The sequence below is a fragment of the Acomys minous genome (assembly GCF_964271855.1).
Source record: "Acomys minous genome assembly, chromosome: 7".
NCBI lineage: Eukaryota > Metazoa > Chordata > Mammalia > Rodentia > Muridae > Acomys > Acomys minous.
Window position 1 is genome coordinate 79,572,951 of NC_140488.1, and position 24,097 is coordinate 79,597,047.

Sequence of the window (24,097 nt, forward strand, 5' to 3'; positions counted from 1 at the left end):
GCTACAGCAACAAGACAACTAAAGGAGATCAGGGGGATACAATTTGGAAAGGAAGAAGTCAAATTATCACTATTTGCAGATGATATGATAGTATACGTAAGTGGCCACCAACTCCTTGGTAAGAGTTCTATCAAGGAGCTCCTACAGCTGATAAACATCTTCAGCAAAGTGGCTGGATACAAAATCAACTTTAAAAAAATCAGTAGCCCTGCTGTATACAAATGACAAAGTGGCTGAGAAAGAAATTAGGGAAATTACACCTTTCACAATAGCCACAGATAAATAAAGTATCTTAGTGTAACTCTAACCAAGCAAGTGAAAGACTTGTATGAAAAAAAAAAAACATCTCAAGACTCTGAAGAAAGAAACTGAAGATTTCAGAAGATGGAAAGATCTCCCATGGTCGTGGATCAAGAGAATTAACATAGGAAAAATGGCCATCTTACCAAAAGTAATCTATAGATTCAATGCAATTCCCATCAAAATACCCACACAATTCTTTACACACCTTGAAAGAACAACTCTCAACTTCATATGGAAAAACAACCCAGAATAGCAAAAACAATCCTGAACAATAAAAAATCTTCAAGAGGAATCTCCATCCCTGATCACAAGCTGTACTAAAACGACTGTACAGTAATATAAACGTCATGGAACTATCATAGAAATAGGCTGATTGATCAATGGAATCAAAATGAAGATCCAGAAATAAACCCACACACCTATGGTCATTTGATTTTTGATAAAGAAGCCAAATCCATACAATGGAAAAAGACACCATTTTCCATAAATGCTGCTGGATGTCTGGATATCTACTTGTAGAAAAAATGCAAATATATCCATATTTATCACCCTGTACAAAACTAAAGTCCAAGTGGATTAAAGGCCTCAACATAAATCAGACACATCAAAAAAAGAAGAAAAAGAGGGGAAGGGCCTTGAACTCATTGCCACGGGAGACAACTTCCTAAGCAGAGCACCAATAACTCAGGCTCTAGGGTCAACGATTAATAAATGGGACCTCATGAGGCTGAGAAGCTTCGGTAAGGCAGAAGATACTGTCAACAGAACAAAGCAACAGCCCACAGACTGAGAAAAGGTGTTCTCTAACCCTACATTTTCTTATAATTTCCTTGATGCCAAGTAAAGAAAAATTTTTATTTAAATATTTTGCTGTTAATATGGTGCTTATTATGAAATTCTGAGGCTTCTAGCACATTTACAAGTAACAGCTGAGCAATTTCATCACCTTGTGCAGAAGGCCTTGATGATCTATATGGGATCTGATAAGTATTATACACAACGGATGATTTCTCTTTCTGATTACTTGTTGTAGTTGAATAAATAACTAATTTAATTCTGAATCATCTGGAATAAGTTCAGCAGTTTCAATATGTAAAACAACTCTTTCTGCACATTGAGAATCAATAGCTATATTAAGAGATTCAGGAAAATCTAATAATACCATAAGAATGGCATAAAACTCTGATTTTTGAACTAAATCATAAGAGATTTGAGCCAAATCACTTATTTTTCAGACCTATAACCTTCCTTTGTTGATTTATTTGCATCATTATAGAATTTGGGGGCTCCAGAAATTGGTGTCCCTTTTGCTATATGAGGGAGAATTCAATTAGTTCTTTTTATAAACTGAAGTCTCTTGCTTTGGGGATATTTGTTGTTAATCTCCTCCCCCAAAATTACTTCAAGCTCTTTGCTAATGTTTATTTTCTACCAATAATGAGGCAATTTCAGCATTAGTACAGGGTACCACAATCTCTGCTTGGTCTATTCCTGATAATTGGTCAAGTCACATTTTTCCTTTCGGAATCTATTCAGAGTTCATGTCTACAGAGGCCTTTATTTTTTATTATTTGTATAGTAAAAATTTCCATACACACACACACACACACACACACACACACACACACACACACACACATATATATAAGCCCTGAGTTTATTTCTCTCAGAGCTTTTGTACAGTGTTCATCCGTGTGATCCAGAAGATTCTTGGAACAGAAACAAAAGCTACCAGTTACTTTAGTTATCTATATGCTCACACTTCTTTCATCTCAAGGCTAAAGAAGTACATCAAGCTCACATCCACACCTGGAACTAATAAATAACTTTCTTATCTAGGAAGTTAGCCAACACAAGTATCTTGTCAAGTCCTCGAGGCTGTGTGAGAGTTTGCAAGCCAAGGTCGTAAGTTCTCTGACCTGCCTCTGTTAAGCACTTGAAAAAAAAAAAACGGTTCCAGACAGCAGTGCTCAGAGTCAAAGTATTATTACAGTCTGAGGGACCCAGTGTGCCCATAAAGCATGACTCTGAGGAGTTAAAACGGTCTACAATGGCAGAGAGAGAGAGGAATGGGAGAGATAAAGGGTGGTTGTGATAATTCGCCTTAGAGCAGTTAATGAAAGGCAAAGTGAGAAAGTCTAAGAATCTGATGGCTGAAGCTACATATGGTGGCCATGACTTTGACCCAGGAGGGATACACAATCAGAACTCTCCACAGCATCGAGGCAGAGTGTTATTTAGTCGCTGATATGCATTTAGGATTGGTCCAGGGACACCAAGGTATTTGCAGGACCAATATGGGTAAACTTTTTAGGTTTCTGGGCACTTTCTACAGTAATATTCCTTTTGGTCATAGAGAAAGCAGGCATGGGGGTAAACCCTAGTGACCAGATGGATAAAGGAAGTTGCTGTGCACTACATCGACCTTTGACCACTTTCCTGACTATCTTAGGACAGGCTGTTGGTTAGAAGTAGGGGTCTCTTGGAAATTAAACATCCATATGTAAGAGCTACACTAGACAGGTGAAGATAGGAAGAACAAATTTAGATATCAAACCAGCAAACTGAGTCAGTCAGCATCCTCTACCAAAGCTACCTGAAGAGAGAACTCAGGGAGGCAGGAGGAGTTGTTTCTTTCATTGGTTGGCTTATGCCGTATGTTCACATTTTTTAAAAACACACATTTCTATTTTACTATGGCAAAGGTGAAAATACCACCTTCTCTACAACAGCAACCAGTAAAATGTATCCCCAAAATAACTCAGTGGGGTTTGGAGACTCTTGCATTAGGAGGTAAGACAGGTGGTGAGGACAGGAGACAGTAATGGGTGAAATGAAGCTGAACTCTTTTTGATTCACGAATAGGAAGTTAGGCTGCAGCCAGTGGTACATTCTTTTTTTTTTTTTTTTTTTTTTTTTTTACTTTTTTTGTGTGTGAATGTCACATCATGTACCCCAATACCATTCATCTCCCCCTCCCCCGATATCTTCCCTCTACTCTTGCAACCTCCCCTGCCAACAAACAAACAAAAACAAAATAAAAACAAAACAAAATAAAAACATCTCATTGAGGAAGCTACTCTGTGTCACACAGTGTACCCTATCGGCCAAAGAGCTTTGCTTGCAAATGTTCATTGCAGTGAGCATTGGTTTGGTTTGAGGCCTCTGGCTTGTGCTACACTATCAATACTAGATCCTCCCTGGGATTCCTCTTGGGTATGCTGTGGCTGTCCTGTATCATGGAGGGGCTGCAGCTTTTGTTCTACAGCATGCACTCCAGCAGCTCATAGAAGGTTAGATGTTGGAATTGGCCAACCCAAAGCCCTGGAGCTGGGCCTGGGTGGTAGCTGTGTTGCTCAGCCCATCACCTCTCCTAGGCTCAAATCACCAGGGCCATCTCTCCCACTTTGCCCAGGCAAAGAACAGGGCCATCTCTCCTTGTTGCAGTGGCAAACAAGAGGAAAGACTGGTTCTCCCATGCTCATATGATCTCGGACAACTTTCCAGCACTTCCCAGGATAGGGACAGTGACAGCGACAGCTCTGCTGCTGTCACACCCTCTGGCCCAGCTCTCCCATGCTGCCTAGGTGAGGGGTGGGGCAGAGGTGCATTTTTATATATGAAATCATGGAAGTGTAGTTTTAATACTTTAGTAAACAAGCAATTTTAAAAAATCTTTTTATAAAGAGAAGCCAGTGACCAGAAGTCCAAAGATAAATTCTGAGCTCCGGCCATGAAAGCACGCACAGCAAACAGTGGTAGCAGTTGTGGCTGGTGGCCGGCAGTGACAGAGAAACCAAAACCAAAACCAATAAACACACATCACAGCAAGCTCACACACTCAAAGAAGACGGGTAAGAACAAAGCATGCAGTGGGCCTCCATCATTCATACATTCAAAGGAGCCTGACTGATTACAGTCTCAGCTCCCAAGTTTACAACGAAACTTACATACACACACCAGAAAACAGACCCATCCACACACAGAAAACAGACAGACAAAACTTGCCAAACAACGAGAATTAGGTGGGCAGTCTACTCTTACCTTTTACCCTCGATTGAGAGTGAAAGGGGAATGGCCTTTGACTCTAGTGGGGTTTTGGGTTTCCCACACCCAGGTACTCACCTGGGAAGCCAGCATGAAAGAAGGTATGTCAGATTGTGCAGTTCAGAGAAGGAAGACGGTGATCTGGGCTTGACGCCCTCACACCGGGAAGGAAGTAAGGACAGTCCATAGGCCAGTGTCCCTCTTGACGGCACTGGGGGCATAGTCAGAATGGTTTCTGAGGGTTTAGACAGGCCCAGGCCCAGTCAGGGGGTCTCCTGACTGCATTTGAGACAGGACCTGGAGGATCTCAGGCTTTGGGAGCCTAGGCAGCTATTATGCCCTGCTGAACGGTCTTAGCCATCATCAGGTATTTTTGTTTTCGGGTTTTTTTTTTCCTATCTCCTGTGGTATACCTTGATGGCCACTGCTAAGACTTATGCCTGTGGAGTTAGGGGTCCTTTTTCTAGTTGTGTAAGTTAGGCCATAATATGAGGGAAACTCTGGAAGAGGAAGTAAGTCATAAGGATTTTTTTCCCTTCTGGAGACTTGAGATCCAGACTGGTATACTGCAAATGGGCCTTTGTGAGGCAGGCTAGGAACTGAGATGGGTTTTGGTGTCTGTCCTGAAGGAACTCTTGGGTATTTTTTTCTTTTTTCATAATTTACCACGTTAAGGGAGGTCTCATAGAGACCAGCCAGAAAGCAATTTATAAATTGAGCCCTAGCACAGATGGCTCCTGGCATACTGTAATTCCATTCAGGGTTCCAGTTGGGGACTGCCTCAGCCGTGACTGGATAGGAAGCATTAGTTTGGTGGATTTTGTCTGCATGAGCCACAGCTTGGTCCCAGACCTGCCTGCACTCTTCTGGGAGAAGGTGGTTGGTGAGAATCATAAATGTCATGAAAGGCGAGGTTGTAAGATTGGGTAGTATTTTGGTATTCTTCAATAAAGGTGGAGGAGTTAGCAGTGTAGGGCCCCAATCTTTTTTTCTGTTTGAAAGAGTTCACTTAATGGGAAGGATATGTGTACCCTGACCATGCTGTGCACCTCAGCAACCTCCTGCAAAGAGAGAACCATGGCTGGTTTAGGCCCTGGTGGGCGAGGTAAAGGGAGTCCCTTGGTGGAACAGGACCCATTAGCAGGAGGACTAAGGGCTGCCAATGGGCTGAAAGCAGGTGCTAGAGAGGGTTGATTTGGGTGGTCTATTGCTGAGAAGGAAGAAAGGGAGACCAAAGAGGCCAGACAGGGGAAGGTAGGAATGAGGGCTGAAGCTGGTAATGGGGAGGGGCTCGATTGACGTAATTAAAAATAGTACAGGGCCGGGCATGGTGGCGCACGCCTTTAATCCCAGCACTCGGGAGGCAGAGGCGGGCGGATCGCTGTGAGTTCGAGGCCAGCCTGGTCTACAAAGTGAGTCCAGGACAGCCAAGGCTACAAAGAGACCCTGTCTCGAAAAACCAAAAAAAAAAAAAAAAAAAAAAAAAAAAAAAAGTACAGGAATCATCTGGTTTGGGCCTCAGAGACAGGAGGAGTTGTTTCTTTCCTTGGTTGGCTTATGCCGTATGTTCACATTTTTTAAAAACACACATTTCTATTTTACTATGGCAAAGGTGAAAATACCACCTTCTCTACAACAGCAACCAGTAAAATGTATCCCCAAAATAACTCAGTACAAAATAGGTCTGTTTCAGAAAAAAAGGGGGGAGGAGCCTTTACATGAGTTTTTAGATCCTATTTTAAAAGAAGGGGGGGGGGAGAAAGAAACAAATCCACCATTGTCTGCACAGTCCAGTTGCCAACCCTCCCTCTAGGGATCACGGCCTAGGCTTCTGGGTCCGGGTAGGTGGGCGGATTTGCTCGGCTGTTTAGCTGGTGTCCGTCCTTGCGTTATAAGCATCCAGCTGTGCGTCCAGCTCTTCAGCAGAAAGTTGCTGCTTTGAGTTCCTACCGGTGCCTCTACCTCTTCCCAGGCTGCCTCCACGGGTTCCTCTCCTGGTGCCACCACCACGAAAACCCCCAGACCCACGGTTTCTTGTCATGCCACCTCTGTTTACGCTTTGTGCAGGTCTTCGCTGTGTGTTGATCTGGGATGTAACAAGCTGGATGTTCATAGGACGGCCATGCAGAGGGACGCCCTTGTACTGTTTTATAGCCTTCAGGGTATCCGGCCTTCCGTTCAAAGTGCACATCTGCTGCCCCTAAACTTCGTCCAGAGCTATCGTAGTGCACCGCTGTTTTCTTCAACGTTCCAAATTCAGCGAAAAGTTCCTGAATATCAGCGTCTGCCACTCTGAAGTCCAGGTTTGATACCGGCAGCTTCCCCGCACCTCCACACCGGCTCCACACCCGAAGCCGCTACCGAACTGGCCCTGTTGCCACTTGTCCAGGAGCTGTTTTGGTCGGCTGTAGGTACCCACCAGTTTCTTCATCTGCCACTGCCTCCGCTGCTGCCGCCAGCAGCTGCAGCTATGGCCTGCAGCACCTCAAGCTGTGGTGGGCGGGTTCCTCATGAGCCAGCCATCTCAGTTCACCCATGCTGCTGCCTGCACTGCGCCGGTGTGGCCGCCCTGGGAGCCTGCCCTGCCAGGACCCCAGTCCCAGCCGCGGCCGCCTCGTTGGCTGTGGTTCAGCTTAATGATGTTGTCCAAAGACATATCCATTTTGTTGGCCATGGTGGGCGCGGAGTACGGCCTCGGATCGAGCCCACGGGTCAGCACGCCGCGGCCTTGTATGTTCACTTTTAACCAAAACAGGAGTGAGGCCACATAGCAAAGTTCATACTTCCCAACCCTAACAAAGATGGCTGTCGGCCACGTGACTGCTTCCAGCCTGATGAGGGAATAGCAACTAATACGGCAGCAGCAAGCCACATGTTCCCTTTAAAATTGCCTATATGTAGATTTTTAACTATCAACCCTGGTGTTAAGAGTTTTAAGTTAGCCTTTTTTGTTACAGATTTTGCTGGGTTTAATCATAGCCAATATGCTTACAAATCTTGAGGTAAGATTTATACCTTAGCAAAGTTTTAGAGAGTTTAACCAAAATCAAGAGTACCACATGAGTAGCAGTACTCCTCATTGGGAATTGTCTGTCTGTATCTTTGTTTTGATCTCCTTTCCTTGTCACATAGTCAGGTAGCTTACCTAACATGGAAGAGAGATTTTGGATGAAACTTCTAAGCAAGCACACTTGGGTTTAGAGGAGGGGGTGCCATACCGGAACTCCAGACCCAGCTTTTAATTAAAGTGAGACAGCATAAAACAACAGTCTAATGCCACCCACATCTAAGAGACACCTGAATACTTGTAAAACTGAATCCAGTAAGCTGATAGCAAGGAAGGCTTAGAGATAGGAAATTCTTGAGCCCTGGCTGTAGACAGAGGACACTGCAGGAGGGAGCTGAGAGATGCACCAGCCTGCCAAGGGTGTGTGTGGGAGGGTGTGTACCCTGTAGCTGGATTATTCCTTTTTTCCTTTGATTTCTCTTCCTCCTGCTAGGTCCAGCTCCTGGCTCCCACTTTTCAACAACTTTACAGAGCCATCAACTCTTATTTGAAAAGCAGGACATTTGCACCATGTGTGGGGGCAAAGGGAAGCCCAGACAAACAAACAGGGATCAGAGTAGAGAAGAGAGAAACAGGGAATGAGGAATCTCTTTCTGTTTCCTCATCACTTGCCATATTTGTAAAGGTCCTGAATCATATTGAGAGCTAGGGTGCTGCCAGGTGGCCCTTTGGATTTGTGATCTAAGAGATATTGAAGCCAAATTTGATTGCAAAAATGAATAAATTTGGGGCCCTTCAGGCCAAGTGCAGGGTGTAGACCCTGGAAGTTTTCTAGAAGGTATCCATGGGGAAATGAGAGTGTATGGAAGCCACCATTCCCATGGACAAGAAGGGGAAGGAAAAATGTCACTGCAACCTGTAGTTGTGGGCATCCCCAGGACTCAGGGAGGCCTAGAGGAAGACACAAACCATCCAGTGGCTCTTCAACACACTCAATGAGGGTCAGGGGCTTATCCTGGTTAAGTGCCAGGAGAGACTCAGCGCCTGGTACCAGGGCTTTCATGGAAGCATGAAGGTGAGGACAAAAACCTGTCAGTGTTGTGGGTTACGCCAGACTATTGATCAAAGAAAAGAAAACCACTGCAGGATGAAGTCAGGTGCTAGACGGCCGCGATGGCGGCGGCGGCCAGCGCGTGTGCTGGGGCGCCCGGCGTCCACCCGGCCACTGTGGTCTTCGTGTGGCTCATGCTCATCTTTCACTGCCCAGACCCTGCCAGCGCCGTCCAGGTGACTGTGTCTGACCCCTACCACGTAGTGATCCTGTTCCAGCCAGTGACGCTGCCCTGCAACTATCAGATGAGCAACAGCCTCACGGTGCCCATCGTGATCTGGAAGTACAAGTCATTCTGCCGGGACCGTGTCGCCGATGCCTTCTCCCCTGCAAGCGTGGACAACCAGCTAAATGCCCAGCTGGCAGCTGGCAACCCTGGCTACAACCCCTATGTGGAGTGCCAGGACAGTGTACGCACTGTCAGGGTGGTGGCCACCAAACAGGGCAATGCTGTAACCATGGGAGACTACTACCAAGGCAGGAGGATCACCATCACAGGAAATGCTGACCTGACCTTCGAGCAGACGGCGTGGGGGGACAGTGGGGTGTACTACTGCTCGGTGGTCTCCGCCCAAGATTTGGAAGGGAACAACGAGGCCTACGCAGAGCTCATTGTCCTTGATTGGCTCTTTGTGGTCGTGGTCTGCCTGGCGGGCCTCCTCCTCTTCCTCCTCCTGGGCATCTGCTGGTGCCAGTGCTGCCCGCACACCTGCTGCTGTTATGTCAGGTGTCCCTGCTGCCCAGAGAAGTGCTGTTGCCCTGAGGCCCTTTATGCTGCAGGCAAAGCGGCCACCTCAGGTGTCCCCAGCATCTATGCCCCCAGCATCTATACCCACCTCTCTCCTGCCAAGACCCCACCACCTCCGCCTGCCATGATTCCCATGGGCCCTACCTACGGATACCCTGGAGACTTCGACAGGAATAGCTCAGTCGGTGGCCACAGCTCCCAGGTACCTCTGATGCGTGACATGGACGACAGTGTATCTTCAGAAGTTCGAAGTGGCTACAGGATCCAGGCTAGCCAACAGGATGACTCCATGAGAGTCCTATACTATATGGAGAAGGAGCTAGCTAACTTTGACCCTTCCCGGCCTGGCCCTCCCAACGGCCGAGTGGAACGGGCCATGAGTGAAGTCACCTCCCTCCATGAAGATGACTGGCGATCGCGGCCTTCCAGGGCTCCTGCCCTCACCCCGATAAGGGATGAGGAGTGGAGTTGCCACTCCCCGCGGAGTCCCAGGACGTGGGAGCAGGAACCCCTTCAAGAACAGCCGAGGGGTGGTTGGGGGTCCGGGCGGCCTCGTGCCCGCTCTGTGGATGCTCTGGATGATATCAACCGGCCTGGCTCCACCGAGTCAGGGCGGTCTTCTCCTCCAAGTAGTGGACGGAGAGGTCGGGCCTACGCACCTCCCAGAAGTCGCAGCCAGGATGACCTCTATGACCCCGAGGATCCTCGGGACTTGCCACATTCCCGAGATCCCCACTATTATGACGACTTCAGATCTAGGGATCGGCACGCTGACCCCAAATCCCGTCAGCGAGCCCGAGATCCTCGGGATGCTGGCTACAGGTCACGGGACCCTCAGTATGATGGGCGACTAATAGAAGAGGCCTTAAAGAAAAAGGGGTCTGAGGAGAGAAAAAGAAGGTGCGGAGAGAGAGGAAGGGACCGGACCAGCTCGTGGGACTGAGACACCTAAGAACCCGTCCTGCCGAACGGATTCCAGGAGGTTTTAATCTTCTGTCCCTTTAACCTTTTTTTCCTTCTTGTATATGCTAGTTGGGTTGTATAATAAAGTTTAATTGTTAATAAACTGAGCCAACAGTCAGGCTTCTCAGCAGCAGGGGGATCAAGCTCTCAGGGAATCAACACTGACAGCTCCCTAGAGCCTCTTTTTATTGCTAGCAAGAGGCACCTTTAGCAAGTCAGTTTCCTCATACCAAAACCTCTTATCTGATCTAGGGGTTGTCTTGAAAGACCCTTCACCTAATCAGTTCTCAGCCACAGGAGACTTTCTGATCTTCTGGGACTATGTGAGAATCCTTCAGAACAAGCCCATAAAATTGCCTATAACAATCACTGACAAAAAAAACAAAAACAAAAAAACCAATCACTGACAAAAGGCCACTTCAAGCTTAGGTGCCATCACTCCAGATTCAGGCCAGATAGACCCTTCAGCTAAAATTCTGCTACAGAACCCAATATCAGCTAATAATGTTTATTTAGACACTTTCCACAATAGTGTATTTTATACTTGTTTATTGGGGATTGTATGTGTTTATCTTACCTGAATCTTCCATAACTCCTCTTTCTCTTTCATAGGACATTTGTTCATTTATAAACCTTGCCTCTTTGGATGTGAGTCACTGGACTGTTTACCCATGTTTCCTTCATGGACTATGGAAACACTTAGGCCACTAGAAGGCCACATCATAGGAGAAGGTGTGTGCTCAGAATTGAAATCTCATTTCAAATCCTGTTTCCTGAGGATAGACGGAGACAGGATATAGTAAGAGATACTATGGTACCAGGGAAATAACTATCCAGAAACGGGACAGCCTGGCTGATAAGACACTGTCGGTCAGTGTAAGCAAAGGCATAGTGGAACTACCAAACTAATGCCACAGGGCAAGACCGTGCAGAGAATCCCTCCTTTTGTATTCTTGCTGGGTTCATTTCAGGTTTAACTAGAATTTGATCTCCTTAACGGATAATCCCACACAAAACTACCCAACTCTATTCTAGGATCTGAGGTCAAGATTCCCCAGCTAACTCAGCTTCTGTCAAACTGTCTGCTTGTGCAAACCTCCCTCTGTAGCTGCTGAGTGAGATAACAGTATGTGGTTTTGCTTTAAAAAGCCCCTTAGTCTAAATGGTCGTGGTACACTTGGGTCCCCAAATAGCCTAGTGTAATCCCAGCTGGCTGGAATAAAGATTTCCTTTTGTTGTTGAAGTTATTTTTATTTCTTAAATTTTATCTTATTAATTTATTCAGATTACATCTAAATTGTTATCCCATCACTTGTATCCTCCTGTTCCTCCTTCCCTCCCGCTTTCACCCTATTCCCCTCCCATAGGTCTACGACCAAGGCTTTCAATTGGCTATAAAGTGTGTCTGAGTGGTCACCTTTGGTGAGCTCCCTGTAACAGTAGACCGCTCTAGTGTTGTATACAAAGAAAAGTTTTTTGAGGGAACAAACTACTACTATGTTGTCTCTGAGAGTAGAGCAAAGAAGCCAGTGGGGAAAGCCTTACCAGATTTGTTGGGAATATGGTAGCGGTGGTGGTGGGAGGCAGAACAGTCTAGAGGTTAACATGAGGACTTCAATCTGTTGCCAGACGTTTGAGCTAATCAGGAACTAGTTGCCCTTGCCAGATAAGGGAGGTAGTGGCTTTCCTGGTCAACAGAAACCCACCTTATGGGATCCCTGGATAATGCTGAGTTTAGTCTTCTGTTTACCTAATAACAATTCTGTTTTCTTAGAGCCCTGCCTTGGATTAGACTTAGGCCATTATCTTAGGACACTGTCAGCAGAAATGCCATTTTGGGAGCCTGCTTTGGACCTAACAGTCAAGCAGGCAGGGATAGTCCAATGCATGGGTAGAGATAAATGCACATTTTAAACGGCAGGCGGACAAGGATACTTTGAAAAGCTACAGACAGTTAGAGGTAGAACAAGGTACAGAATCCAAGAAACAGGAAATAGAAAAGCAAACGCAGGAAGAGACAGGCAGTGATTTATACAGAAGTGACAGGCAGCGTGTAAATGGTTAGACACAGAAAGGATGAAAGATATTCAGAAAGACAGAAAGAAAAGTAAGATAGCAAGCGAGACAGTGCAGAGATAGATCAACAGAACTAAGAGCATGTTAGGAATATAAGTATAACTTTTGTATAACTTGAAAACCATTTTGTGTGACTTAGAATATGGAACACTTGCAAAATGTTAAGGAGTCAACCACAAGGCAGCTCTGCTATGAAACAGATATGAGGCAGCTCAAGCCAAGCTTAAGGCAGGCTCTGATATGCTAATGAATCAGCCCCAATGAGTGCTGGTGTGCTAATGAGTCAGCCCTATGCTGTGGACCCTTCTAGCAGAAAACTCTCTCTGGACTATACAAAATCTAGAACTTTGGAGAGGACTCTAGGCTATCACTGCTCTGCTCCTGAGACACAGCACCTCAAGTCTCTGCACTGATTCCCATGTGCAAAGGGGACTTTGAAAGTGGCCACTCTGTGACTCTGGCTTCAACAACCCTTGAATTTCCAGAACTGTTGCTGAGTTCACAAATGCCTGCCTTCAGTACTAGTGGCTGGCTGCCGCTTCCAAAGGCCTTCTGGGACTTCCAACACTGCCTTCCTCCCTGCCTGCTACAAAGGAGGGCCATCCCACTGGATTCTGGTTGAGCTTGCTTCAGAAGAGCCCTCATCAGAGAAGGTTCACTGCAGGACTGGCTGGCTTTTTCTCCCCTGCTCACTAGGTGGGATGCCTGTTTACATAAGATTGCAGCATGGTATTGTAAGGAATGTTTGTATCAATAAATTGAGCATATTTCAAAGGCAAAATCTCCTGTGACATCCTAATTGCTGAATGCTCTCTGCACAGCATGGTCAGAAGTAGAAACAGAGATCATGGAAGACAGACAAGATTCTGATACTTGCATTTCTTACGCATGTAATAAGTTTATTATATTTCCTGTCACGGACAGATAGACACACACACACACACACACACACACACACACACACTCACGGAGACAGCCAGAAATGTGAAAATAAAGATGTTAGTGCAGATAGTATCTGTTAGTTACAAAGGAAACTCCAATTCCCTAAACTCCAAAATGCAGTTCAAGTATCTAAAAAGTAAGCTCAAGCTGGACTACAGGAGGGTTTCTGGTGGTTAGGTAAAAGTCAGCATTCCTCAGGAACTTGTGAAGCCAGCTCCTGTCTACCAAAAGGAGTCACTTCTCTTACCTCTGGCAAAAGGGACAGATGGCTCTCCGATGGGCATCCTTGGTAGTGCCTATCAGCATATCTAAGCCCATGCTAGCCTCAAGGCTCCCTCAGCCCCTACCTACAAGTACATGGAATCCTTCTGAAAACCTCTATAGCCATCCCCTGGCCTTTCCCTCCCGGCAGCTACCCACCCTTCTCGTAACCCAGCTCACTGAGCTCTCTCTGTTCCTGCTCTTGCTACTCTCAGGATGCTTTCTTTATATACTCCATCCCCTGCTACTCTCCTTTCTCGCAAATAGCCCTGACCGTGTCCAGTCTGCTGGCAACACTAAGTCTACTTCCTCCCTTAGCTCTGGACTCTTCCACACGCCCCTGGCTGCTATCGCATAGCTACAGTAAAACCTTCCCATACAGTGGAGTGCTCATGTCATCAACCTGTGTGGTTTTACACAGTGTTAAAAAAAGATTGAGCAAGAGACAGACAAATGAGATGCAAAGATACACTAAGGTAGATCTGGATACAGACCAGACAGACAGAAAAGTGTTACCTCTCAGAATGCCTATATGTCTAGAAATGAGCTTAAGCTGAACTATAGGACTAGATGTTTCCAGTCCAAGTAATAAAAAAAGGTTTCTGTAAGTTGGAAAGGTCTAAATAAGTGATGTAAGGTTTGTGAATGCAAATTGTACTTTTCTGAGAAACTGATTTTAGGTATGTTAAAAATGAATATATATATATATATACACACATATATATATATGTATATGATGTTAAGACTTCAAAGTTCAGAATTTTAACACATTAATGAATAGAGTTCTATAAGGCAATAATCTGGCCTTGATAAAACACTGGCTTGATAAAACACAATTATTCCAGTTACAGGTACAAAATTTTAACTTTCCTTTTTTGTTTTTCTAAATATAGACTTAAAGCATTACTCACTGTAATGCATGCATCTCTGGACAGAGAGAGGAGTATTGATACTTTTAACCCAGAACCAATTTTTGGGTCTCCAAACTCTTAGCCTTTATTCTCTTTCCTGCCAAGAAATTTCTGTCTTATTATAAGTACATTTTTATGGTTATCTTATACTGATACTTTTTCAGGTTTTTAACTACTCTAGCTGTTTATAGATACTTATCACCAGCTTTCCTACAATAAAGATTTCAGTGCAGATGACAGACATTGATCATGCTAATACTTTCTTTCCCTACTCCAGTTCTGTCCTAGCAGATTTCCACTCAACTAACAGACATCATCTAGGGCCTGCAAACTGCTCTAAAATAGCCTGGGCCACACCAGCCCCAGGTGGTCTTACAGAACCTGCTGTAACAGAACCTGCTTGGACCTGCTGAACACTTACTGTAAACCAGTCCAGCCACTGTGACGTGATCCCTGTCTCTTCAGGCTGGGACAGTGAACCACATGCTTCTGGTGATTGCCCCATCCCTACTCCCCAGGCCTTTGACTCTCTGGCCTCCTCTCTGGCCCCCTACTATGACCCTGTCCAGTTGAAGCAGCCAAAGATTACATCATCAACAAGAGGCTGTTATGTTAGCTTTCAAGCAGTCCATATGGATTATAGGGGGGTTTCTGGTGGTTAGACAAAAGCCATTATTCCTCGGGAATTTAGGAAACCAGCTCCCAGTGGCCGAAGGAGTCATTTCCCTTACTTCTGGCAGAAGGGACATATGGCTTCCTGTGGCATCTATCAGCATATCAAAATGCACAGTGGCCTCCAGGCTCCGTCACTATCACAAGCACCTGTTACACATGTGAAAGTCCACGGTAGCATCCAGGCCCTTCCTATCCACAGCAACTTGTCATCCTTATAAACGTGACTTGTCCACCCTAGACTATTTTCCCCATAGCTTTATTTTATATGTTTTTAATTATTTTTTATTATTTATTTAGCAGAAAAATATGACGGGTTTCCTTATAGAATTTACTTATATATTTAGTTTTGGTTTCTCCCACCCTCATCTCACTCCACATTTCCATCCCCTGAGCTCATTCCTTCTCTGTACCATGCTGCCCCTCCCATTCCCCTTTCTAGTTTCATATCACCTTCCCTTACCATGTGGCCCAACCACAACACTCCTGACTATGTTCCCAAAGAACACTACCTCCCACCACAGAGATACTTGTACAGCTAAGTTTATTGTTTTTTTCCACAACAATGAGAAAATGAAATCAATCAAACAATAAAGGTCTATCAACAGATAAACAGATAAGGTAAGTGTGGTACACATACACAATGAATTGTTATTCTCCTATAAAGCAAAACAAAATTACAAAATTTCAAGTAAAATGAAAAAAACTGAATATATTAACCCACGTAACCCAGGCTCATAAAGACAAACATATCATTCTCCTTCGTATGTAGATCCTAGGTTCTAACTGTTGTATATCTGTATTTATGTGGATGTTGCAAGAGGCCTGGAAACTATAAAGGGGCCCACAACTTCATTTTTAAAATGAAGCAAGGTTTTTTGCTTGCAGCCAGCTAGGTATATAGAGTATAAGGAAATACTTCAGGAGAAAAATACCAAATTAAAAGCCAACAACAAAGGGTTGGCTTTTAGCCGTTTCATATTACTGACACTAAATTATTGGTGGAACACTAATATGTAGGCTTGGTGTAGCAAAGTCTTTCAAGTCTCCTTAATGAGAAAAGGGAAATAATAAAGCAATTTCTTCTCAAAGAGCAAAGGTTTTGATTTAATTGGGAAGAGAAATATAAACCCATAAGGAAAATTCTTTCTTACCTAAGTAAAACTTTTTAAATGTCGGTTATTTTATTCTTTCAGTTTGTATTAGTTTTTAGATTCTTTCTAAATATATACTTATTTGTATGGATTCTTAAACTGAGCTAAATTATTTGGCATCATTTAACCACAAAAATCAATCAGTGAGAAGTAGAAAGTCTGTTAAGAGGTAAAGTGGTGACAGTTTTCAAGTTAACATTAACCATAAACCAAAAAAATTTAAATTGTGACAAAAAGTTCTCTCTGTTTCAGACAAAAATACTTTCTACTTACTCTTTTTGTTTTGTTTTGTTTTGTTTTTTTCCCTTTATTAATTTATTCTTGTTACATCTCAACGGTTATCCCATCCCTTGTATCCTCCCATTCTTCCCTCCCTCCCATTTTCCCCTTATTCCCCTCCCCTATGACTGTTCCTGAGGGGGATTACCTCCCCCTGTATATGCTCATAGGGTATCAAGTCTCTTCTTGGTAACTTGCTGTCCTTCCTCTGAGTGCCACCAGGTCTCCCCCTCCAGGGGACATGGTCAAAGGTGAGGCACCAGAGTATGTGAGAAAGTCATATCCCACTCTCCACTCTACTGTGGAGAATGTTCTGTCCACTGGCTAGATCTGGGTAGGGGTTTTAGATTACTAAACAGCCCTTTATCCCACTTCAGAATAGAAAGCACTTCTCACTGTAATTCTTAGCTATTCTATTCCAAAGATTATGTTCCGATTCTTACTCTTTAAATGGAGCGTATTTTCCAAATACAGTATTTCTTAGGGCTTGAAGTTGAATCCAGATCCATACACTATCAAACCACTGTACAACTTGTTATACGCTGTGATCCAAATATAACTTGAACAGCAAACATTTCTGAAGCTCAATGGTACATGCATACTTGTAAACATTTAAACGTTAGTAAATGAACATAACTATATAATGAAACTGCTTCCATGGATCACGCCCCAAATATAGAGCTATAGATTTTGAAATATCTTCTTGTAAAAATGCAAATAAAACTAATATTACCATATTATTAGGTTTGAGAACAACCAACATAAAGATTAAACTTGTAGTGCATTTCTTTCTTTTTTCTTTTTTTCTTTTTTTACACAGAGTACATGAAAACTATGTGCTGTGAAAACTAAGTCCTATGAATAAAAACCAAGTGCTATACTCAAAGGGAAGAACGGAGGAATGGAGGACAAAGAATGTTAACTGTGAGTAGGATAGGGCAGTTCTAAATATAGCTGAAAGAGAAGTCAAACTATTCCTTTAAACATTAACTTTATCAAACTATAAGAAATGCATTGTTAAAATGTTTCACTAAGAAGTAGGTTATGTAAGCTCACAGTTTCTATCAGTCGTCCGGTGTTCTCAGAAAGTATGTAGATATTGATAGATGGTAGCCCAGAATAAGTTGCCACAATAACTGTGCAATTATGTTTTGGCAGTTTGGGGGAGCTTCTCATATAGTCCAAGATAGTCTCCAACTTTATGGGCTTTCCTTAAACAGATACTCTTACAAAGCGAATTATCAGTGATGGCCACGTCTGGGTAGTTTTGGAGGCAGGTGGAATCCGCAGGACGTTGCCAACCCTTGACGTCATGGAAGAGCTGCTTATCTCCTTGGACTCCTGCTTGTGCCACTGCAAGAAGCAGTCTCTTGAGGAAGGTACAGGAAGTTACATGACACATACATGGGGAAACGTGTGTCTTGGTTTTCTAGGTTTACAACCTGTAGTTCTTGATCCTTTCTCAGAGAAAGAACATGATAGTCTGTCTCCATTCTAAAAACAGCTTTCCCAGTCTCGTCCAATGAGATCACTCGCAGACGGAAGGCAACTTTTCTCTGCCAGAGTAAGCTGACGCCAAGGCCACAGGAGTTGTTCAATGCACTGCGGCGGAATATAATGCGCTTGTTGGTGTAGCATACTACCAAGTCCCAGGCAAAGTTGAAGCCAGTCCAGGTCCAGGTGCGTTCTTCATCTACGCAAAGTTTCCCTCCACACCTCATGCTGTTTCCATACAGGTCAGACACGTAGACATCCACTGGTCCAACTTCCCTGTTTTGCTCTGCCTGAATAAGTGTTAGCCATTGTTCTTTGTATATTTGGATCTGCCATGTTGCAGGGATAAGTCCATCCTGGTCAATAATGCGTGCTGAAGGCGGGTCACAGATGATGTATGCAAGCCTTAGCTGCTGGAACACAGGCACAAAGGCTCTCCCCTGCTCACAGTCCAGAAACTGGGCGCCATCTGACTCGCCTTTGTACTTGGCAAAGCACAAGTGTTCTATAGGCAACAGTCCTCTTTCGGATCCTGTGGAAGCGAGTTCCAGCTGCAGGAACATCCACTTTTTCAGTGTAGTGTATACATCTATCTCCACTTCAACCACCAAGAGATCTGAAGAGGCAATGAGCTCTTTCATGAGATCGAGATTGATTTCTAGCAATAGTTCATCATTTTGCCGGGTCATCAGGTTGTCCAAGAGCCACTGGCGGCAAATATATTTTATGTTCTGGACCCCATAACTCTCAGCAGAGTAGTAGTAGGTGCACACAGTCTCAGCATTGACTGAAGTCATCATTATCACCTCACACTGCCGAATTAGCTCATCCAACTGCAGCATACAGGCTGTGGCCAAGGTGGCAACAACTCGGCAGGGAGGAATTACAATTCTTCCCCGGTACAAGAAGCCCAAAACCTCATGGAAAGAGTCACGATCAATGTTCTCATCGGGCATCTGCATCTCGATTGTACTCATGTTTGTCTCCAGCCAGGCACCACTGAACATGCTAGAAAAGTACCCCGACCGGCATAGGTAGGCCCTGTGCAAGCACCATTCCTCTTGAAATGCACAGATCTTTACGTCACTGTCCTCACCCCTCAGGAAAAGCACCTCCTCTCTGGTCAATGCCCTGTGGGGAACTTTTGCCAACGTCCCCCCTGGACCGGCCTTCCGCTTGCGGCCTGGCTGTCTAGCGGGGGCGACTGTGCCCGAATGACTTGCCTGCTCTTCAGGGACGACCGCCGCTCCTGCTTCCGCACGCTCCTCCTCCTCATTTCCACCCGCGGGAGGTTCTTCTTCTGCGGCCTGATTTGGCCTGGAGCTCATTCGACTGTTTAGAGCTCCCATGGCTTCGTATAAACGGCAAAGCCGTGGATTTCCACCTCAGGCGTTCAGGCGTAGAGGCCGAAAACAAATCCTCGAGCGAGACTGCCGCTGAACAGCGAACCGCGCGGCGCAGCCTCGAGGACAAAATGGCGGCCAATAACAGCCACTCTAGCATACCACAAAAACCAGCGAGAGAATGTCGCCCCCTACCTTGGAGGACCACACATTGCACCTTCCTTCCAAAACTTCCTGTTCTTGGGCTCCCTTCACTGACCGATGGCTCGATCTATACCTTTTTCGTGGACCTCTTTGCTTATGCTTATGAACACAAAATTTGAACGATAATTTCTTTATTGGAAACTACATCTTGCTTCGATCTTTGTCCTCCAAACGGTTCATATACCTAATTAAGTTCTGCAACTGCATCAGCGGCAGAGAAAGTAAAGCCATTTTCTAGGAAAAAGATAATATGTGCCCTATATCTCACTATATTTTAAAATAGATTTGTTAAAAATAATGTTTACAGCTGTACAATTTTTTATATTTTATTTATCATAATTTATTCACAGCGCATTCCAATTTTTATCCCTACGCACTTATCTTCCCATTCCACTCTTCCTGCCTCTTGTGCGATATTCCCCTTCCCTAGACCTCTGACGGGAGGGCAGCCTGTCCCCAACTGTCTGGACATAGCCTATCAGGTCTTATCAGGACTGCCTGCATTCCTTCCTCTGCGTGCGCACAATGCGGTCCTACCAAGGGGCAGTGATCAAATTGTGTAGCAAAGTGCATGTCAGAGGTTCAGCGGTAGACACCAGCCCCACGTGGAGAATTAGCTGTCCATAGGCTACATCTCAACAGGGGGTCTAGGTTCTCTCCGTGCATTGTCCTAGGTTAGTGCATCAGTTTGTGCAGTTCCCTCGCCCCAAGGTCCAGCTCCTCCAGGCACGATGGACTCCCTGTGGAGCTCCTGACCCCTCCATGTCCTTCCATCCCTCCACTCTTTCAAAAAACTCTCACAATCCGTCCACAGTCTGGCTGCAAGTCCCACTATCTGTCCCAATGCCCCACTGGTGGAGTCTCTCAGAGGACATCTATGTTAGGCTAATATCCACTTACAACTGAGTATGTACCTTTCCTGTCTTTCTGGACCTGAGTTACCTCTAGTTCCATTCATTTGCATGCAATTTTTCTTTTAATAGCTGGACAGTATTCCATTATGTAAATGTACCACAGTTTTTTTATTCATTCTTTAGTGGGGGACATCTAGTTTGTTTCTAGATTCTGCCTATTATGAATAAAGCTGCTAAGAATATAGTTGAGCAAATGTCCTTGTTGTGTAGTGGAGCATCTTTCAGGTATATGCCCAGGTGTGGAATAACTGGGTCTTGAGGTAGAACTATTACCAATTTTCTGAGAAAGCACCAGATTGATTATCAAAGTGGTAGTACAAGTTTGCACTCTCACCAGCAATGGAGGAGTGTTCTCCTATCTCCACATTCTTGCCAGCATGTATTGTCATTTGAAGTTTTTTTTTTTTTATCTTAGCCATTCTGATAGTTGTAAGATAGAATCTCAGAGTTGTTTTGATTTCCATTTCCCTGATCACTAAGGGCATTGAGCATTTCTTTATGTGCTTCTCAGCCAATGGAGACTCCTCTGTTGACAATTCTGTTTAGCTCTGTACCCCCACTTTTTAACTGGGTTATTTGGTTTGGTGATGTTTAATTTCTTGAGTTCTTTATATACTTTGTATATTAGGCCTTTGTCAGATGTAGGGTTGGTGAAGAGCTTCTCCTAGCCTGTAGGCTGTTGTTTTGTTCTGTTGATAGTATCCTTTGAAGTTTTCAGTTTCATGTTGTCCCATTTATTAACTGTTGATTGGATCCTAAGTTACTGGTGTTCTGTTCAGGAAAATTTCTACTGTGCCAATGAGTTCAGGGCTCTTCCCCAATTTCCTTCTAACAGATTTAATGTGTCTGGTTTTATGTTGAGGTCTTTAATCCACTTGGACATTAGTTTAGTGCAGGGTAATAAATATGGATCTACTTGCATTTTTCTACATGTAGCCATCCAGTTAGACCAGCACCATTTGTTAAAGTTGTTATCTTTTTTTCCATTGTATAGTTTTGGCTCCTTTGTCAAAAAATCAAGTGTCCATAGGTGTGTGAGTTTATTTCTGGGTCTTCAGTTGGATTCCATTGATCAAGCAGCCTATTTCTATGCTAGTACCATGTCATTTTAAAAATGTTGCTCTACAGTTTTAGCTGCATTTTTTGTTTTCCATGTGAGGTTGAGAATTGATCTTTCAAGGTCTGTAAAAAATTGTGTAGGTATTTTGATAAGCATTGCACTGAATCAGTAGATTGCTTTTGTAAGATGGCCATTTTTTACTATGTTGATTCTCACTATCCACAAGCATTGGAAATTTTTCTATCTTCTGATATTTTCTTCAGTTTCCTTCTTCAGAGACTTGAAGTTTTTTTTTCATACAAGTCTTTCACTTGCTTGGACAGAGTTACACCAAGACACCTTATATTATTTGTGGCTATTGTGAAGGGTATGGTTTCCCTCAGTTCTTTCTCAGCCTATTTGTAATTTGAATACAGGAGGGCTACTGACTTTTTTGAGTTGATTTTGTATCCAGCTGCTTTGCTGAAGGTATTTATCAGCTGTAGGAGTTCTCTGGTGGATTTTTTGGGTCACTTATGTATATTATCAAGTAGTGATGCTTTGACTTCTTCCTTTCTAATTTGTATCCCCTTGATCTTCTTTAACTGTCTTATTGCTCTACCTAGGACTATTTGTAATTTGAATACAGGAGGGCTACTGACTTTTTTGAGTTGATTTTGTATCCAGCTGCTTTGCTGAAGGTGTTTATCAGCTATAGGAGTTCTCTGGTGGATTTTTTGGGTCACTTATGTATATTATCAAATAGTGATACTTTGACTTCTTCCTTTCCAATTTGTATCCCCTTGATCTTCTTTAACTGTCTTATTGCTCTACTTAGGACTTCAAGTACTATATTGAAGAGATATGGAGAGAGTGGGCAGCCTTGTATTGTCCGTGATTTCAATGGAATGGATTTAAGTTTCTCTCCATGTAGTTTGATGTTGGCTATATGCTTGCTGTATATTTTTGTTGTTTTTTTTTTTACTATGATTAGGCATATGCCTTATATCCCTGATTTCTCCAAGACTTTAAACATGAATGGGTGTTGGATTTTGTGAAATGTGTGTGTGTAGGGGTTGCTTCATTTTCTTTTGTTTGGGCATTTTTGTTGAGTTGTTTTTTTGTTTTGATTTTCATTTTCTGGGTTTTGGGATGTTCTTTTGGAAGTAAGAGAAGGAGAAGTGAGGGCAAGATAGAAAGAACATGAAATTAGATAGGTAAGGAGGTTGGGAAGGATATGAGAGTAGTTCAGGGAGGGGAAATCATGATAAGAATATACTGTATGGGGCTGGAGAGATGGCTCAGTGGTTAAGAGCGCCACCTGCTCTTCCAAAGGTCCTGAGTTCAATTCCCAGCAACTACATGGTGGCTCACAACTATCTATAATGTGATCTGATGCCCACTTATGGCCTGCAGGTATACAGGCAGGCAGAATACTGTATACATAATAATAAATAAATCTTTAAAAATATACTGTATGACAAAAACTTTAAAGAAAGTATTTCCCCTTGGGCTGCAGAGATGGCTCAGAAAATGTATTGTTCTTATTGACAACCCAAGTTTGATTCCCAGCAGCCATATACGGCAACTCACAATTGCTTATAACTTTAGTTACAGGGGATGTCTCTTACCTCCAGCTCATGCACATATACAGGCACACACATACACATACATAAATAAATAATATTTTAAAAATATCTCCCTTCCCTCCTCCCTAATGCCATATCAGTGCATCTGAAGAACAGTGTTAGACATCTTAATCAGGAGCCTTGTCTTGGCGTTGCCTAAACCGGATCTGCAACATAATAAATTCGTCCACAATCACATGAAAGAAAAACTGCTAGAGGTTGCACAGTCAATAGAGATATGTGTTGCACAGACAAATATGTCAAAAGCAAAAAATTATTTGACATCCTGTTTGTTGGTATATACAAGTATATACACTGGTAAATACAAGATGTTGTTTCAAGTAAAGATGCAATGATGTAATTAAAATCCTCACCATAAGTCTGCAGGAGGATTTTTATTGTATGCAATCTAAAAATTAACTTAAGGTTTTCACATAAAGGAAAAGGACAAATACCACAATCTCTGATACATTTGGTGACTCAAATTGCTGGTGTGAGATATATATATATATATATATATATATATATATATATATATATATATATATATATATATATATATATCTCCAGTATCTTCATTGTCAACAGACGATGAAGGTATGACACTATTGGCTGATCCGAGTTCATACATTGGGGTTTGATAAGGGGGCCTCAGCTTGATTTCTATCTGTTGTATGCCAGACATATGTATTTTGTTGAAAGAAACCTAGGATTATTTCATTTTGTTTCATTTTTAAAAGATCTTACTGTATTCTTTTTAAATATATTTTTATACAATATATTCTGATTGTGGTTCCCTTCCCCCAATGTGTCCCACCTCCCTTCTATCGGGATCCATATCCTTTCTGTCTCTCCTTAAAAAGGAAACAGGCATCTAAGGAATCATAATAAAAGATAAATCAAAAACAAACAAACTAGAACAGGACAAGCAGTTTGCAGTGGTTATCAGTTGGAGATGGCTTTTGGTTTAGGGATGGGGGCTTGTGTTCACTTCTGTTTTC

The 24,097-nt window shown here is 43.5% G+C and overlaps 3 protein-coding genes and 1 pseudogene across 8 annotated transcripts in view; 1 reads left to right on the forward strand and 3 right to left on the reverse strand.

The window, feature by feature from the left end:
• Window positions 1-24,097, reverse strand: part of ZC3H12B (zinc finger CCCH-type containing 12B) — a 372,224-nt gene that overhangs the window by 36,620 nt on the left and 311,507 nt on the right. For 2 of the 5 annotated variants that reach the window (XM_084789887.1, XM_084789888.1), the window contains one exon: window positions 10,757-10,952. The exons of the other annotated variants lie outside the window; for them this stretch is intronic. The gene's annotated coding sequence lies outside the window, so the exon portion shown is untranslated. The remainder of the gene's footprint in view (window positions 1-10,756; window positions 10,953-24,097) is intronic. 5 annotated transcript variants of the gene reach the window in all.
• LOC311601823 (THO complex subunit 4-like) lies at window positions 6,060-7,030 on the reverse strand (annotated as a pseudogene). Its single transcript has one exon. The product of its transcript is annotated as a THO complex subunit 4-like (transcript).
• On the forward strand, window positions 8,522-10,282 carry LOC311601396 (lipolysis-stimulated lipoprotein receptor-like). Its single transcript, XM_084788825.1, has one exon. The coding sequence runs from the start codon at window positions 8,531-8,533 to the stop codon at window positions 10,157-10,159; it is 1,629 nt and encodes a 542-aa protein (XP_084644951.1). The 5' UTR covers window positions 8,522-8,530; the 3' UTR covers window positions 10,160-10,282.
• On the reverse strand, window positions 15,569-19,317 carry LOC311601225 (germ cell-less protein-like 1; the record flags this gene model as incomplete). Its single annotated transcript, XM_084788615.1, has 1 exon — window positions 15,569-19,317. The coding sequence occupies one exon, from the start codon at window positions 19,315-19,317 to the stop codon at window positions 17,800-17,802; it is 1,518 nt and encodes a 505-aa protein (XP_084644741.1). The 3' UTR covers window positions 15,569-17,799.